The sequence below is a fragment of the Meleagris gallopavo genome, chromosome 1 (genome assembly GCF_000146605.3).
Source record: "Meleagris gallopavo isolate NT-WF06-2002-E0010 breed Aviagen turkey brand Nicholas breeding stock chromosome 1, Turkey_5.1, whole genome shotgun sequence".
Classification (NCBI taxonomy): Eukaryota; Metazoa; Chordata; class Aves; order Galliformes; family Phasianidae; genus Meleagris; species Meleagris gallopavo.
Window position 1 is genome coordinate 168,650,275 of NC_015011.2, and position 14,987 is coordinate 168,665,261.

General features: G+C 36.1%; 1 protein-coding gene across 3 annotated transcripts in view; it reads right to left on the bottom strand.

The window, feature by feature from the left end:
* Nucleotides 1-1,717: 1,717 nt before the first annotated feature.
* PAN3 (poly(A) specific ribonuclease subunit PAN3) overlaps nt 1,718-14,987 on the bottom strand; it is a 42,046-nt gene continuing 28,776 nt past the window's right edge. For all 3 annotated transcript variants that reach the window (XM_010728922.3, XM_010728921.3, XM_019612187.2), the window contains 5 exons: nt 12,727-12,866; nt 11,689-11,818; nt 8,712-8,776; nt 7,856-7,994; nt 1,718-4,702 (listed from right to left, as the gene is read on the bottom strand). In XM_010728922.3, the coding sequence (XP_010727224.1) occupies nt 4,562-4,702; nt 7,856-7,994; nt 8,712-8,776; nt 11,689-11,818; nt 12,727-12,866 (615 nt within the window). In that variant the 3' untranslated portion in view covers nt 1,718-4,561. The remainder of the gene's footprint in view (nt 4,703-7,855; nt 7,995-8,711; nt 8,777-11,688; nt 11,819-12,726; nt 12,867-14,987) is intronic.

Sequence of the window (14,987 nt, forward strand, 5' to 3'; positions counted from 1 at the left end):
GACCTAAAGGCAAATGATCTTTTGTATATTTACAAAGGAAAATGATCTCTTGTATGCAAGTAAAAGAAATACGTATTGCTACTTCTAAACTGTACATCAGTTCCAATTCCTCCTTCCCAAAAGATCACCAATTTTAAATACAAACTATTGCACCACCTCTTTCTGGTAAAAATGAAAAAAAATTCAGGAAACAATTTCTTAAGTCCAGTTCAGCAAAAAATTAATTATGGGATAATGCACCTCTGAAGTGTTTGCACAATGTAAATATATAAATATAGTTTTTCTGCATAAATATTTAAGAAAATTGAACTACAAAGACTACTTTTATATGAATCCCCTAAGTTTCTGTGATGTTAATAACTCGTATTTTATCTTGCATTTTCTGTCTTCGCATAGCGTATTCGATCACTAAATTCATGCAATAAAGTTTGCTTTTTGGAAGAATCTACCAAATTAGTTAATCCAGCATCAGAAATTACTGCAACAGATGGTTCATCACTGAGGAGCACTAAAACACCAAATGTCCCAGTCTTATGAGCAAATAGGAACACGGAACAATGGCACCGAAGGCACATTGCACACAACGAACTTGACGCAGTGACAGACACCTGTACTCCTTCCCTGTGCGAGTGAAATCCACTCAACTCAGCATATCTAAGAAATGCTTACTGCTGTCTGGAGACAAAAACTCAACTCCAGCGTGGTGTCACCAGCAAATTTGCTGACAGCACACTCAATCCCATCATCTGTGTCACTGATACACATTTTAAAGAGTACCAATCCCAAGATGGACCCCTGGGGGACACCACTCACTGGCCTCCATCTAGGCACAGAGCTACTGACAACAATTCTCTGGCTGAGATCATCCAATAAATTCCTTATCTACTGACCAATGCAACCTTCAAATCCATCTCTCTCCAATTCAGAGATTGATGGGGGACCACGTCAAAGACCTTGAAGAAGTCCAAGTAAATGGCATAATTTGCTTTCCCTTTGTCCATCAGTGCCATCATTCCATCACAGAAGGCCACCAGGTTGGTCAGACACGACCTTCCCCTGGTGAAGCCATGCTGGCTGTCTCAGATCACCTGCTCCTCTCTCATGTGCCTTAACATCTCTTTAACAAGGATCTGCTCCTAGATCTTCCCAGGCACAGAGGTGAGGCTCACCAGACTGTCGTTCCCCAGATCCAACTTTCTCCCTTTCTTAAAAATGCAAGTGATACGTTTACCTTTTTTCAGTCATCAGGACACTGTATGACTTTTCAAATATGATGGAGAGAGGCCTGGCAATGAAGTCTCCATACAATAAAGTTTCTAGAAACAACGCAATTTAAGGGATAAGAACTCCTTACTAAACGAATACTAATTACCAACTATTTCATATACATTTCACAAAGTTTCATGTTACATAAGCATAGTCAGGACTGGAGTAAGTTCTTCTACGTCAATCCAAAAGTAAGTCATCTCACCATTGCATATTAACAGTATAGAAAAGAAATTCTGTTAAATGAAGCTGACTTGGGTAATCAGCATCTATATGTTTTAGGATAACTCATGTACTCCAAGCAGCAAGTACTAAAAACTATTTGTGAATCACAGCTGTTTGAACTTGGCACTGGAAACAAAACACAGAAGAACAGAATAATATTCCAGCATAAGAGCTGAAAAGTTGCATATCCAAATTCAATACTTCACGTTGTCAAAAAAAGGCCACGTTGTTTCTGGTATTCTTTATTAAAAATACTGCTGTACACATGAAGAATGAAAACAGGATTAAAGATGAGTAACACATATTGGGATCATGACATCAGAACTTAACATACTGGTGCTTTTTAGGGGAAGCAGTTGACACCTGAATTACTGAAACAAGGGCAAATCAAAAAATATATAGATACCCTCAACAAAATATTTACAATATAGTAAATACAGCAACAGAATTTAAAACCAGTACAAAAATTAAAATGACCAACATCACATGATTTCAAAGGTTGCCCCATCTGTGCTTTTAGCTGTAAGAATAGAAAGGTTAGAATTAAATTTCCCATCTAGAAGGACACATCCTGGTGGCTCTTCTTTATAAATACAGACATATAATTCTTCCTATGAACGTTCTGAACTAGAACTTTAGGACAACCTTCTAAATGGAATTAAAATGGGGTAGAAGGGCTCTCCCCCAAAAAACACCCAAGCTAAACTTCAGACTGTTTAAATCATTCCCAAAGACAAACCAAATGAAATAAATAGGAAAAAAAAAAAACAAAGCTCAACTTTTTTTTTTAATTATCACGTTATGTATTACCTGACACCAAATTTTTCTGGCTGACATTATTTATGTACGAAAACTTATTAGCTGTCTACCTTTTTGTTTTTAAACCAAGTCCTGTGGTTAACAGGGGCTGAAGCAAACTGACATTATGCAAATACACACAGGTTTGCAATTTAGACATGTCTTGCAGAGGGTGGTTTGCTGGTCTAAAAAGGATGAGAATTGAAGCCCTATTTTACCCCTGCCTTACACTTCCCACAAAATATTGGTCCACAAATTAAATTTTCAAAGGTTCCCAAGCCCCACAACTGAACAGATGATCCCCTTTCATTTTCAAAGAAAACAATACTGGAAAAAACCTCAGCCCGCTTATAAATTAAGCATTTCATATTTCTTCTAGAATACAAGTACTTCTTTTTTGTACAAAAGAATTACAATATGATTTGTCAAAAAACATATAAAAGACAGCTGCTCTTCCTCAAATACATGAGCTAATGATAAAAGACTGTTTTTTTTTTTTTTAATGTTCACTTTTCAAAGTTCCTGTTCCTTTTACATTAAAAAGAACATTCTGGCAACTGTTATCGTTTGAATATTAAACATTATGTTCCTTTTAAAATTCATTTGATCAAATGCAACAATAATCGATCTTTAAACTCAACAACTGATGCTACCTTATGTGGATTCAACCACATTTTGTGTGTAAAGCATGTCCCTAGTCTTCAAAGCTTTCGATGTGACGAGAGTTGCTTTCCTTGATGCAAGTCTCAAGGCGGAGAATCATTTTAAAGCTTATAAAAGTGGACAGAGAAATATTAAAAACTTCTCTGAAAACTACAAATATTGAGAATTATTAAAATTGATGCCAGTAACATCAGTTGCAAGTGCTTAGAGTCTGTCCTGACCTTTTGAGTTTCCACATTTTCTCCATGGTGAGCACCCAGTGCTATTAAAACATTCAGTGCTGGGAAAGGATAGATACAGTCTTCACTACTGCTTTAAGAAAGAAAATTCCTACGTATTTGGCAGTCTTCAGTATCAAAGTGTAGGTGTTTAACTAGAAATCCCATGAATACCCAAGTTTGGAGACAACTGCACGTCCAAATATTAGAAAGGTAATTGAGGAGGAAAATTCCAGACTTTTGAGACTGAATTACTTCAGGAATATTCATGTATTGAGTATTATCAGAAGTAATATTACTTTGGGCTAAGCAGTGACTGCAAAGGCACAGCAGATCATTATCCCTCCAGATTCGGGCTGTAAAACTTGAAAAGCTCTTGATGCCAGACAACTGCTGTGTTTAGTTAATCTTCTTTTAACAGTGTCTTTGTATCTGTATCCAGTGTAGCGTACCATAATAAAGCTGTGGTTCAAAGAACAGAACTTTATACAAAAATTATACTGTAAATAACCTAAAGTAATACACTCCTGAAACTTCAGGCATTTTAACACAATTTCTTTAAAAAAAATCTATTAAAAATTGCATAAATGTAAATGCTTCTGACTAGCAGGAAAACATACAAACATTTTTTAAAAGGCGATGGTTGTGTTTAGAGCAAATTCGATATGCTCCTTAAATTATAGATGTTTCCCATGATGCTATTTTCGTCACTTCGCTTAGACAGAGTTTAATTCAAATAATAGGGAACTTTCTTTCCTTTTTTGCTTTTGGTCAATTCAGTGATACTTCGAGCTGATCGATTTTAAAAGTTTCATCTTCTTTTTTTCCCGAGCTAACAGTGGGTGGCATACAGAGCTTGCATACAACACACTTTTACAGAGGTTACGAACTAAATGGTAATTAATAGAACACAATTTCTATTAAATTATTTACCTGGTCCTTTATGCTATTCTGGGTGCAAATAATATCAAAAATGAATAAATTTTACTTTATCCTCAGTGACAAAAATGTATCCCAGAAACGTCCTTGCAAAGAGTTTCCCTTAAGTATACAATGTGGCAAAACTTCAGAGATCAGAAAAGTCTTAAAAAAATTAAAATTAGTGCATATACAAGTGGAAAAAATAAAAGCAGGAACATCATGCACCTGATGTGTTCCTTAATCTAAAATAAATTCTTCACAGATAAAGCCTCCAATGGCAGCCTTAGCTCTAGGATAAGTGAAACATTCTTCCCTTCAAGTAACAGTGTACCTGACTGAAGTGCAAGCAGCTTTGCTCATCTCCTGTTTGTTTCCCAAATGTGAAATGAGATGACAACAACAATTCAGCTGTAGTGCAATTTGCTATTGGTTAAGTTCCTCAGCAATGTCCTGCATGCTTTCAGCAAATACTACAACTGACCATTTGCGGCTGCAATCAGTTCTTGAAAAGTATTTTCAAAGCAGCGTTTTAAATCGCTGTAAGTTACCACAAGTACACTCTTCTCATCTCTGGAAATGAGGCTTATTTTTTCTGGCACACCAGCATCTAACTGTAACAAGAATGCAAAAGATAAAATAAAAGAAGCGTGAAATAAATGGCAAAACATTTCTCCAATAACAAAAGCAATCAATTTCTTCACAAGTACATTATTTTGGTGCAACTCAAATCCTTCCTTTCTTTGTCAACACATCTGAGCTCCACGAAAACAACGTACTTGCCAAGAAATCAAGACCTTTTGGTCTTAACATGACGGACATCCCACACCTGTGGACTAGGTCACCATTGTTTTCTTCCCTGTCCATAAATCAAGTAATCCTGCAAATACTACTTCCCCTTGTACAGAATATCTAGTATAATTTTCAGATAACTCCTGATGAACAGAACATTTGACATAACACTTGCACATCATCCACTATATTTGCACGTCAGATCCACACATGCCTCCTAGCAGGGTAGGTAAATTACCTCTAGCCCATTTTAAAAATGAAGTAATGGATGGATCAACCCCAAGTACTGTTAATAATTGTAGAAACCAAAATCTTTTTTTTTTTTTCTCCATAGTGGACACAAACTAGTTCAAGCCTTCTGTAGAGTACACTTCTTCCCTTATTCTAAGAAAAATATTACCTACTTACAGTCCATAAATGAAAGGATAATTCAGGCTTAAAGATTAAAATTTGTTCCACATTTGTTTTCATGTTTTGTTCTGACTTCTCAAATACAATATTAAAGTAATAATACCAGAACCGAGTTGCATGATCTTCCAAGCAATCTCCATGCAACTCCTGTCACCAATATTTGATGACAATTGCCTGTAATAGATGCAGAAACACTTTTGTAATGAAATCTATTTAGAATACATGAAGCTCCACAAATGGCACAATCTCCCTTAAGGAGGCTGCTGGATTCCTTTCACTAGGAAGTTTCAGGAACAGAGCAGAAAAGTAGCAATTTGGGATGCACGTGTGTTACACTACTTACATTAGAGATATATCACACAGACAAACATGGTAGTTCATGTGCTGATAATCTCTTCTAACACTTTCTTATGATCTCACTTTGCAAGACACCTCCAGCAATGGAGAACTGACTCTTGTAATGAAAAGCTTTGTGGCTTAATACGTCAATATTTACAAATTCTGATACTAAAACCTTTCCAGCTCCTGTACGGAAGGTGAGGCAGAGGCAAGTCGGGTATGATATCGTTGAGATGATCTTTGGAAATACAGCCCCAGCAGGATTAAATAAATGTAATGTTGTACTGACTGGCAGAAAGACAATTACATTTGGCACTGAGATTTTGGCTGCTGTCTGAAGCAACGCAGCAAATTAGAAACCACTTGCATTTATCTTCTAAAATAACATTCTGATCATAACCTTAAGAGCTGTAACCTCCCAAATGTAAAGCTTCTGCTTTTTCAATAGCTTAGAAGGTCAAAAAGAAAGCCAATTAGCTTTTAATTCCTGTAGAGTAGGATAAAACTACAATTCCTTCCAACACCCGCTACAAAATGTTATCATGTTCGGGCTGTGTGAGAATGTGTCTACTGTTCACATTGCCTCTCACAAAATCAGCAAAATATCTTCACAAGTCCAGCATACAGAAGATCTCTACTAAGAAAGCCACACAGCTGACTAGAAACATTATATAACTTTCTTTTCCTTTGGATACATAAATCAGTGTCTTAACAAAAAAGATCTTAAAAACACCATACTGGAAAAAAAAAAATCTTTTTAAACACTGGAGTGAGTTTCATTCCAAAAGAATGCTTTTGGGCATAGCAGGAAAGCACAAATAACCACTTCTACTAGTGAACACTATGATTTCAGAAATGCTTTGTAGAGTACGTTTCTGAAGCAAAGTTCTACAAAGCCTTATATTTTTTTGTGTGTTGAATCCACAACCACAGAAGAGAAGAGCCTCTGTTTAAAAAAGATAAGCCATGAACATTTATAGAATAAGGCACTGTTTGACATAGTCTCCTACTTACAAATTGCTCTCCACTTGTTACAGGGCTATACTGGTTACCACTTTCAAATCACGATGACATTTCACTATTTGAATAGCAACATGCTTTTGATTTAGCCTCGTCAATCCTTTTACTGCCCTTTTAAAGCGATTACAGACACCAATCAGAGAGATAAAAATGGTTAAAAATACGCACAGCAGTGGTCTAACAGCAGATAAAAAGCTGTGACAATTTAGAAAGAGTTTTCACTGTAAATAGTCAGCTGTTTTGTGCCAATGGATCTGAGTACGTACAAACATTCATGGAAAAGAAAGTTGGTTACCTAATCCTAGAAAAGAAAATACTAGCCACAAACTATATATTGTCAGTGTCCGCATTGCCACTCTCTCTGTAAGGAGTGGAATGATCAGGAGGCTACAAAGAAAAGTAGTAACTTATTCTCCTGTATGTTACTGAAATTTAATAAAACAACGTAAGAAAAGTTGAAAGCTGATATGACCAAAAAAAAAAAATAATCAGTTTGTACTTTATGGAGCAAAACAAGCAGCTCTACAATCACTTAAGATCTTGTAGTCTATCTTACATCTCCCACTATTAACCGTGAAAGCATTCAGCTAAAGTTTTGCTAGTGGTGCAGCTCTTAGAAGACTGCAAGACTATGGGTTTTACCAGAAATGGGCTTAACACAGTATGTTACAGAAATTTTCCTCACTGTCTAGGTCAGTGCTGGATTTTGCTTAAACTTCTATTGTAGTTCCCCTCCTGATATAACCTCCTCTCTTTCCCTCTGGTCAGCACAGTTTAGGAATGGACCCTGTTGTTTTATGACCATTTTATGTGATAACTGTATCAACAGAAACCTCTCCCTATAAAAGGGGTTTTACGGATCCTTTATGCTGTATTGAAAAGACCAGAGTAGCATAAAGGGACCAGCATTGCTTATCCACAATATTCAATGCGTTCTAGGATGAAAAGGTTAATATGAATCTCATGCTGCATTACTGAATCCCGAGTATTAACATTAATGTACTACTAAGTTTATTTACAATATCTACAAATGTTTGAGTATTAGCTTCAAGAATACATTGTTTTCAACCAAAATAGGTGAAAAAATAACCATCAGTTAAATCAGCAGAATTAACCTGCCAATGACAACTTGCCTTGAATTGGAATGTTATTCTAAAGAAACTTAACCCATGCAGTTTTTAAAAGCTAACCCAAATACAGTGTACCTTGTTAAGACATGAGATAATGTGACTGAGGTCAATCCAAGGAGTACCCGCTTCTGTCACCTGATGGAAAAGGTGATCTCGAAAGAGCTTTAGTAAATACCTGTCTCCAGTTTCTGACCACGTTGGGTCTTTCTGAAACCTGGTGTAAAACAAAGGCTCATATTAACTTCAGAAAGTTAAGACAAAGCAAAACTCATATATACACTGTGCTATCTGACCAAGTCACCCTGCTGCTCTGCTGAGCTTCCTGTTAAGATCTGCAATTAAATTAGTATCTCTTGCCACACTATCAGAAGATGACACATTCAAAGTTTCTCAGCTAACGTATCTGAAGTTAATGAGTGTGAAAGGCCCATGGAAAAGCAACAGAGGAAAACAGTGGCCTTCTTTAACAAGTTTACCACATAAACATTAGAAAATAGCTTTGCAAACACAACTCTTCCACAGCCAGGTCTATTCAATTACGCAGAAAACAACAGTCAATGGAAAACCAAACAGGAACGCTTAATTTTTATGCAGTACCTCATAAGAAAAACAAGCTGATAATTAACAGGCTTAAAACAGATATCTACATAATTATCTGCAGTTCAAGAGAGCTTTTCCTCAAAAACTATCGTTGCTCACAAGGAAGTAAGAGAATCCAACCGGAAGCAACTTTGGCATATCTATGTGTAGTCGTTTTGTTTATTTAATATTTTTGTCAAAGTTGCTTATCTTACTGTTTCAAGAGTTAACGACTAATCCCTTCAGAGGCAAATACAGGGGAAAACATTCAGCTTCAATTTACAAGGGAAGAAATTTTGCATTGGAAACTGGGTTTTGCATGCTCTACACCACAAAAACAAGAATTTCTTACTCTGGCCTCTCATTGATTGTTCCCAATTTTGCTAGAAGCCTAAACAACCTTCCATTTTGCACCTCCTAGAAAACAAGAAAGATTATTCAAGTTTCTGAAACATAAAATTAAGACACTTATTTACCAAAGATATACCATAGTAATGCTAATGAAGCACTATGAACTACAATAATTGATTCATTCTAAGAAGATGGTATAATTTTTTCAGAAAGAGATCTAGATCCAATACATTATATTGCGTATTGGTAGCCCAATTCTAATCTTCACACTTCACATTTAAGTGTGGAGATTTAATAACCAGTGACAACTTGCTGCCCTAACAAGAACTGGATCAAGCAACCTACCACTACGTGGAAACTAGTCTAACCTCCCTTGCCAGCCTACATTCAAAAATAAATTAATATACAGTTATGTTAAACAAGAATATAATGTACCTCTGGCGTTTGTATACATATACACATGCATAGCTAGACTGTAGAAATAAATAGTATAAATTGCTGATTTCAAGCATACGGAGAAGAAACATTATCTACTACATGTGCTTTTGAAAAACGTTTTGTAGATCATTAGTAAATAGTGCATAGCAATAACACCATACTGAAATTGGAATTGCAGTATAGTCCAAAACTTTTGAAACAAGTTCTTCCAAAAAATCTAGAAATATAAGTACTCTGAGTAATGACAGAGGCAAAGCAATCAGAACAAACACACAAAAGACAGAACATTAGCATTTTAGGATGCTTAAAATACACGTAATTAATTGAAAAATTGATTTCAGACATCCTTCATTACCATTTACGTTACAATAAAAAGTGTTATATCTTAAGCTAGCTTGCATTTATACCGTGGATTAATCTTCTGTTTAAGCAAAGCTGCTCAAAGCTGACATGAAAAAAAAAGAAATACTCTCTCCTGGCATTATTCATATTCTCCAGTGGCCCAGCTCTCAAATATTATTCATGCTAAGCTGCATCTCACTCCATGCATGATCATATTGATTTCAAATTAATTCAGTCTGGAGTAGATTACTGCGCACAGCTGGGTAAATAAAGTAGGTCAAGGTGATAACAGCTTGACCTCAACCTATGGGGTAGCAAGATTTTTATTACCAGTCTAAAAAACGCACAGCAGAACAGCTTGTACTTCAATTAAAGCTGCATTTGGAGATCAACAGTAAAGACTTACCTTCTCCAGCTAGCAGAGGTCTATACAACCTCAAAATAATTTTTTAGCACGTGCCAAAAACACAAAAGCCAAAACCACATCTGTGTGAGTGCTACAGCCTCGTAGATTCCCTGTCAGTGGCAACAGAGAGTTGAGCAACAACACTGGCTCTAAGCCTCCAGGTGACCTCTCTGCAGGCTTGGTAGCACGTAAGGCAGGGAATTCTCCTAGAGTGGATTAAAGGACTTGAGAACAGAAGTTTTGCATGCTTGAATGTTGTGACACGTAGATAATGGGAATATTAAGGTGAGGAAGGAAAAGGACAGAGTAACAGGGTCACTACTGTGTGAAATGTGAGCAACAATATCCATGGCTTCAAGAGAACACCGACATTGTTATCTACACACAAACTGCTTCCTACATCATAAGCCCCTAAGCTGTGGATGACTGCATGCTAGGAGAACATGCAGAAAAATAACATACATGCTACTATTGTCCTAGCATTCTCCCCTAAGCATCTGCTTTGGAGCAATAACAAAGAGAGGATATCAGGCTAGACTTAAGTGATACTGTAGCTATGATGACATTGCTATTTATCACTGCTAGATAAACAGCTACTGATGAACGAGCAGCTATGCAACAGTTTGGATTTGCAGCGGCTCTTCTCACCTGCCAGTGAAAAGCAACTGCTATTAAAAAACCTGACTGACAATGCAGATTGCTTCATAATGATTATAGGACAACCTCCCATTTTTATTCTGGGAAAAAGTCCACCTATTCCAAATTTGAGTAGGCACACTGGGCCACCTTGACAAGAAGCAATCTTAAACATCTAGAGCAGAAGTTGTAGTTGACTGCAATAAGAAGAGTGAACACCCATCATGTAGAGCTCTGCATCCAGAGTAGGCATCTTCTGCTGCTCTTAGCCATGAAAGATTTTATTATCTTTCATAAAGAAGGGGAAAACAGTTGGTTATCCAACACACCAATGGTAGAAAAACAGAATACCATTTGTTGCCTATTTAAACATGCTCAGTGATTGCATGCAGGGGAAACGAGTTACAAGTCTTGATTTAATACATAGAAACTCAATATCCTACCCTACTCAAATCCTCAGTCATATAAAAGCCTTTATAATGTACTTCAGTCTTGTTTGAAAATTCTGTGATCAGTGGCTTCTGAAGAGCAGATAAGATGAGGCTCAAACCCTTTCCTGCTGAGCAAGTACATGCTTGCACAGGACAAAATACATATTTCCTTTGTAGCTAGCACCTGATACCTTGACTGAACTTGATAGATCAGCCAGACTCACACAGCAAAATGTGAACGTTTTAGGGAAACTGAAGATGACTATCAGGACCTTTATCTCCATAATCTAGCACCGATTCGGAAAGAAAAAAATGCACAAGGTAAGTGGCACTGAAATCTCAATCTACTCAAAAATATAAAGAAACATTTGTTTGATCTTGAATATAAGCTACATGATCTAGTGTGAGGTGACATGGCATTATTTACTCAGAATACTACTTGTCAATCATTCAATATAGAAAATATTTTCTCAGGACTGCTGGTTGGACATGAGGATGCCAGCTAATTAAAAGCCCAGCCAAGCACATTCTAAAACTAGTAGTTCTTGGAGCTTTTGGACTTTCAGTACTTTGAACAGAGTTCTCAAGGTTGGTAGGCAGCTTACTTGGGTTACTAAACAAAGTAAACAAATAAGAAACCTGAAACTACAAAACATTCCCTCTGAAGGTACAGCTGTAGGAATACATTCTATAGGTCTTCCTGTTCAGATTACTTAATCATTTACCTTTGCAAGGTCTTCCTCAATAACATCATTTCTCATTTGAGCAGCATCCAATTGAGTATAGAATCGCGCACCAATCATAGGCATGATATCATTTACACTGCGAAGCCTGTTTTGGTCAGTCAGCAAATACCTGCCAAAATATCCCCACCCCCCAAAAAGATTACTTACACAAACTGCAAGTGCCAAAAAGTTCATCCTATTATGATTTTACTTGACCCCAACGTTTCTTTAATTTATGAGTTGACAGCTTTTGTTTTTTTGTTTTTTTTTTAAAAGATATTAACAGAGAAAACATTTGTGCTAATTTACTTGCCTACTTCCAGTCAGTTATATATATCAGCTAGGGGAGGGCTTTCATGGGACTTCCTAGCTCATTCCACTCCAACAATAAGGGAAGATGCAAAGATTCAGATTATGACGCAATCGCTTTTCAAATGAAAGAAGGGACAGAGAAACCTACTTTTACTTCTTAGGCTGTAAGAGTAGAAATGTTGGCTGTACTAAAGAACACCACAAGATAATATACAACTGAGAAAAACTAGCACTAAAGTCTTTGGTCAAAAAATCAACATGCCTATCCCTTAACTCTTTCCATAACTACGATACAAGACAAGGATACTGCTATGGTAAATAAGAAGCAATCAATCCCAGTATGGAAGATTAGACTTAAAAGGCTTGGGTGTTTGTTTTTATGTTGTTTTTGTTTTGTGTTTGTTTTGTTGTGTTGTTTTTTGGGAGGGAAACTTGCTTTGTATAGTTGCTTAAACATTAATACAATTTTATTAGGAGTTTTAACAGGATATTGATTTTTATTAGTTATATCATAAAAATATACATATAAATTAACTTTGAACGTTTGCATAGACAGCACGTTATTAAACATTATCAATTAATGAGAGTAAACTGTACTCTTATTTGCATCTGAAAGTGTTATTTTGACATTTTCATCTGTACGTTTAAAAGTTATCATCACTTCCAATAATATTTTACAGGAAAACAAACAAAAACAACAGCAAAGAAATGTGGTAGCAAACTTACAAGATCAGATTCTTCAGATCAGAGGAATAGTTGATTGTCACCAGTTCCATTGCTTTCTGCAAATTCTCTCTCTGAATTCCTGATAAAGAATTGCAAGCCAAAGCCAACACAACTTTCCCCAGGGAGATCAGATCTGTTTGCTAACAGGGAAAATATGCACAGATAAGATTCGTAGTACAGATAAATATTACATATATTACTAGAGGGCATTTAAGACAGTTCTTCAGTAACCTCTGAAGAATTTGAACAACTAAACGTTATAGCTGTGCAATACAGCTATCCAAGTAGTTAAAACATCCACAGGAAAATTTTAGTACCTAACAATTTCAGGGTAATATATTTATCTTTGAAAGCTTCAAATTTATCCATTTTTATCTTAAGGATAATACCAGAGTGAAATCTTTGTAGAGCTTCTGCTCACTACAGAAGAGGTTCTCCTAACCACTCATGCACTCATTCCTGAGGAATCAAGTAGTTGATAGCAAACTGCACATCTTCTTGATACAAGATGCAAAAATACCTATCAAGAATTATTTGTTAAAACAGAAACAAGTCCTGTTGGAATCCAGCAGGTCAATATTTCTGTTTTAATAAAACTACTCAAAGATTTTCATCTCTCCTGGCCTGTTTGAAAAGATAAAAACTGCCTGAAGTAGCTAAACAGGAACAGATCTGTGCAGCTAACAAATGGAACAGAATCCCATTCGTGAAGAAAACCTTAGTATTTACTAACCATTTTGCTTAAGAGTAGAATACATCTTAAAAGATGAATATGCTATACAGACTTAGCTACAACAGAAACTTCTGCCAATTTTACTACTTTAAACAACAGCTACCAGAAGTTACTGTAAAAAGCAACATCAGATTTTGAAGTTCTCTCTAAAAACAGGACCCTAATTCAGTAGGGAACAGTAATATTCATTACAGAAGCTGTCCAGTTCTTCCCATACAAAGCCTTTCAAACTTGAAACTACACTGGATTCAATCTTCAGATTGAATTTAATAATCAGCTACAGAGATTGCTGACTTTTTCTTAGAAAAGATACTTTTGTGAAAAGTAAGGAGGTGACTGCTATTATTCATTGTGAATGTCAGTTCCATATTCTGGAGGAAGGATATGATGTTTAGCAGAGCGTATCATCATACAAGGAATACAGCTTCTGTCATTTCTGTTAGAAAGGCCAAAAATTTGGTAGTGGGATAACATTAAAAGTTCTGTTTAGAATTATGGAGCTAAAACTTTGGGAAACTACTGAGATGGTGGATGTGTCACAGCCCCTCACAGCTGTTCCACCCAGAGGGGTAACAGCCTCTGTTCTTCCTTTGGCTGCAGCAGCTGAAGGGTGCTTTCCCTTTGGCCACATCTTCCAGATGTTGAGGCACAAAGTAAAGAACACATTTCCAGGTCTATGAACATCCCTGCTGTTTCTGTATCAACTGCTGAAGTATGATTAAGCAGCACAATTTAAATGGATAAGCAATGTGACAGAAGTTAAAAAGCATGGTAAGGGCAGTCACTAATGAAGACAGAAACCAGATGTGGCAAATAGAACAGAAACAAGGACAATACATGAAGGAGATGGGACTGGCATTTGCTAGACTTAATTTCCTAAAGAATCAAGAATTCCTGTGCATCAGCATTGCTTTGTACTTTGGCAAAGAGAAATGAATGAGACCAACAAATCCCATCTTGGTGGGATCCTGTTTACAAGTACAGTCAAGTTGAGCAGCAGAAGACACTGCTATAGTAGTAAACAGATAAACTGCTGAAGAGGTATCTGCACTGAGACATTGTCACTCAGCACAATGGGTTTTTTTTTTGCTTTTTTTTTTAGGTGTTTTTTTGTTTTGTTTTTGTTTTTTTTTTTTTGTTTTTTTTTAAGTTTTTTAAGTTTAATTCCAAAAGACTTAAGGGAAATAAATATTTGTATTAATCTTAAAATGATCTTTGTTCTTTCTCAGGTCTCCTACTTAAAACCTTCCAACATTTAATAATTGATGAGGCAGTATCATATATAAATTCTTCATTATCACCCAACCTTGACTGATATACCCAAAACATAAAACTTAATCCTACGTAAATACCATCTTTCTTCGCTTAGACACTTTCATAATGCAGATTGCATTTGATTTTAAAAGTGGTTAAGAAAAAAGTCTACATTAACTTCAGCCAGGAAATTCTGAATTCAGGCACTTTTTTCCTTTTTTTAAGCCATTTCACTTGCAATATAAATTAGCATTTGTTTCATGAAGTACATCTA